This window comes from Silene latifolia, chromosome 3 (assembly GCF_048544455.1).
Source record: "Silene latifolia isolate original U9 population chromosome 3, ASM4854445v1, whole genome shotgun sequence".
In the NCBI taxonomy this organism is placed as follows: domain Eukaryota; kingdom Viridiplantae; phylum Streptophyta; class Magnoliopsida; order Caryophyllales; family Caryophyllaceae; genus Silene; species Silene latifolia.
Window position 1 is genome coordinate 90774009 of NC_133528.1, and position 3342 is coordinate 90777350.

The 3342-nt window shown below is 39.9% G+C and overlaps 1 protein-coding gene across 1 annotated transcript; it reads left to right on the forward strand.

Moving 5' to 3' along the window:
* Window positions 1–1000: 1000 nt before the first annotated feature.
* LOC141649329 (uncharacterized) lies at window positions 1001–2225 on the forward strand. The gene is made up of 2 exons (XM_074458021.1): window positions 1001–1395; window positions 1802–2225. The coding sequence occupies exons 1-2, from the start codon at window positions 1001–1003 to the stop codon at window positions 2223–2225; spliced, it is 819 nt and encodes a 272-aa protein (XP_074314122.1).
* Window positions 2226–3342: the final 1117 nt, after the last annotated feature.

Below are 3342 nucleotides of genomic sequence, written 5' to 3' on the forward strand. Positions count from 1 at the left end.
AAAACTGAAGAATCTGAAGGCTAGACTAAAAGAGCTTAATAAGGAATGTTATTCTGATATTGAGAATACCGCCTGTATTGCTGAGAAGGAATTGAATGCCATTCAACTAAAAATAGAGAAAGATCCTCAAAATGAGGAGCTTATCAGGGAGGAAATTAAGATGGCAACAGAACTGAGGGGTTTAAATATGGCAAGGGACAGTTTTTTAAAACAGAAGGCTAAAACTCAATGGCTAGAGCAAGAGGATAGTAATACTGCTTATTTTCATGGTGTTATCAAAAAGAGATGCTCAATGAACAAAGTTACTCAGATTGAGGATCAATATGGACAGTTATGCAAAGATAGTCATAGTATCCAAGGGGCTTTCTTGGATTACTATCAGCAACTATTAGGTAGCAATAAACCTACTGAGGCAGTTAGACAGGAAGTTATTAGTACAGGAAAATGCTGCAGTCAGGAGCATCTCTTACTGCTGAACTCTCCTGTCACTAATGCAGAGATTAAAAGCATCTTCTTCTCCACGCCAGTGGATAAATCTCCTGGTCCAGATGGCTATACAAGTGGGTTCTTTAAAGAAAGTTGGGAGGTGGTGGGAGAGGATATATGTGCTGCTATAACTGATTTCTTTGCCACTGGTCAGTTGCTCAACCAGCTGAATGCCACAAATATCACTCTAATCCCTAAATGTGAGAGACCAACATCAGTTAAGCATTTCAGACCCATTGCTTGTTGTAACATGATTTACAAGGTTATTTCTAAGTTACTCTGCAACAGACTAGCATTGGTACTTCCAGATATTGTGGGTGAGAATCAAGGAAGATCTATCATTGAGAATGTTCTTATTTGTCAGGATATAGTGAGGTTGTACAATAAAAAAGCTGCCTCCCCTAGATGCTTATTCAAGATTGACCTGCAGAAGGCCTATGACACTGTGGAGTGGGCCTTTGTGGAATAATTATTCATGGCTTTGGGCTTTCTTGATAGCTTCACTTAGAAAGTAATGACATGTGTGAAGACTACATCTTTCTCCTTGTGCTTGAATGGGAGTAGCTTTGGTTACTTCAAAGAACAGAGAGGTCTAAGGCAGGGAGACCATATCTCCCCTCTTATCTTCACTCTTTGCATGGACTACCTCACAAGAATGACTAATTTTGCTACTGATAGATGGCCTTTCCAATACCATCCCCTCTGTAAGGGCTCTAAGCTAAACCATCTTATGTTTGCAGATGACCTGCTGATGTTTTGTAAAGGAAATGCAAATTCTATAATGCTTTTGATTAGGGCATTCTCTTCTTTTTCCAAAGCTTCTGGACTCACTATGAATACAACCAAATCTGAAGTTTATTATAATGGGTTGTCTACTGCATTGAAGCTTGATATCCAACAGGCAACTGGGTTTGTGGAGGGCTCCATGCCTTTTAGATACCTAGGTGTGCCCATACAATCAGGTAGGCTTACCAGGAAGGAATGTAATATCTTGGCTGAAAGAATGGTAAATAGAATTAGGAGTCTTGGAGCAAAAAAAACTCTCATATACTGGAAGACTTGTTCTCATTAATTCAGTGTTGAATACTTTATACTCATATTGGACAAGCATTTTCTTAATCCCTAAGGGTGTGATCAGAAGGGTGGAAGCCATCTGCAGAAACTACTTATGAGGTAGTAGTCCTGATTACCACAGAACTCCCTTGATTGCTTGGCATAAAGTGACTCTCCCAAAAGAAGAGGGTGGTTTGGGAATCAAAAAAGCTGAGATATGGAATACTGCCTATGTTGCTAAACTGGTTGATTGGATTTATAGAAAAGCTGATAGATTATGGATTCGATGGGTTAACCAAATTTACATCAAGAATAAGGACTGGCACCACTACACTCCTCCCCAAGATGCTTCCTGGGCATGGAAATGTATCTGCAAAGTGAAAGAAATCATGAAACCAGCATATGATGGTGACCAGTGGACTGTTGATGCCAGGGGTTACTCAATTAGGAATGGATATGAATGGCTTAGACCCAAACAAGCCAAGCAGGACTGGTACAAGATTGTTTGGAGCAAATGGAACTACCCCAAGTATGCTCTTATCAGCTGGATAGCAATGAATAATGGCCTGATGATCAAAGAGAGACTGTTTCAATTCAACTGTTGCACTGATGACAGATGTTGCATCTGTGACAGTGACACAGAAACTCAGTCTCACTTATTTTTTTACAGTCATTACAGTAAATAGGTATTGAGAATGACTGAGCAGTGGTGTGGATTCAGGATACTTGTTAGCACTTCTAGTTCAAGGATTGGTAGTAGTGCAGGGACAGGTCTAAAACAGGCAGTGCACAATCTCATTTGGACTGCTTACTATTATTACATTTGGAACTAGAGGAATAATGCAAGGGTTAATCTTCAGTTGCTGAAACCTGGTTATATTGCAGATACAATCAAGGAGGATGTCAGGAGAAAGATAAGAAGAAAACTGGACAAAGTCTGTACAAGAGCAGATAAAACTTGGCGTCAAAAATGGGGTATTGCAGTAGAATGAGTTGTAGTTCTGTGCTTCTAGTGATAGAATAACAGGACTGATATTAGATGGTGTGATATAGTTGTTTGCATAGTTGGAATACTTGGCTCCTATTGTAAATTCTTCTCTTGGTTTATAATATTACTCACATTTCACCAAAAAAAAATTCATTTAATATACGTTTTACCTTTGTTTTATAATCCGGGTTGTTACACAGGGAAGTAAGCTAATAATTTGGACGACTTAAATTGAGGATTACCACAGTCTAAGCACAGGTAACTCACAACTTAAATCAACAACAAAGATCAGACAACCCACAGTCAGTGCACATGATTGGATAAACTTTGCCACAGGTTATTGATCAACAACCACAACCTAGCACAGGTTGTCACCAAGCCTGACTCTTAACTACAGACTAAGCACAAGTTAAAGAGGTTTGAAATTGAGAGAAATCTCAGGTTTAATATTCATCAAAAGCTGTCTGGGGTAGAGGTCCTTATATAGGCCTCTCCCTTGGAATTCTGTTACAAGTTTACCCTAGAAATCTCATCTAAAGGCCTGGTCCCTGGCTCCTGCTGCAGTAACAAATTTCTTAGTGTTAATGTCACTACTTTGTGTCTTGACATGGCATGAAGTATTCAAACGGTTCCAATTTTCCATAAAAGTTGGTGACGACTCCACAAATGCAGGCTTGTTCAAACCATTCACTGGTTACAACGCCTTTCAAATCGGTAATGGCCCATGACGTGCTTTGGTTCACCAAGGTTCCGTGGAAGAAGTGCCGCCGCCTCGAATTTTCCAACGCACGTTGCGCGGATGGCCTAGTCCACAC

Excerpts from the sequence above, each read along its gene's own strand:
- LOC141649329 (XM_074458021.1), top strand. The coding sequence starts at position 1,001 with ATGACATGTGTGAAGACTACATCTTTCTCCTTGTGCTTGAATGGGAGT. Across the intron at positions 1,396-1,801 it reads GATATCCAACAGGCAACTGG|AAAAGCTGATAGATTATGGA; the intron begins GTTTGTGGAGGG and ends TTGGATTTATAG.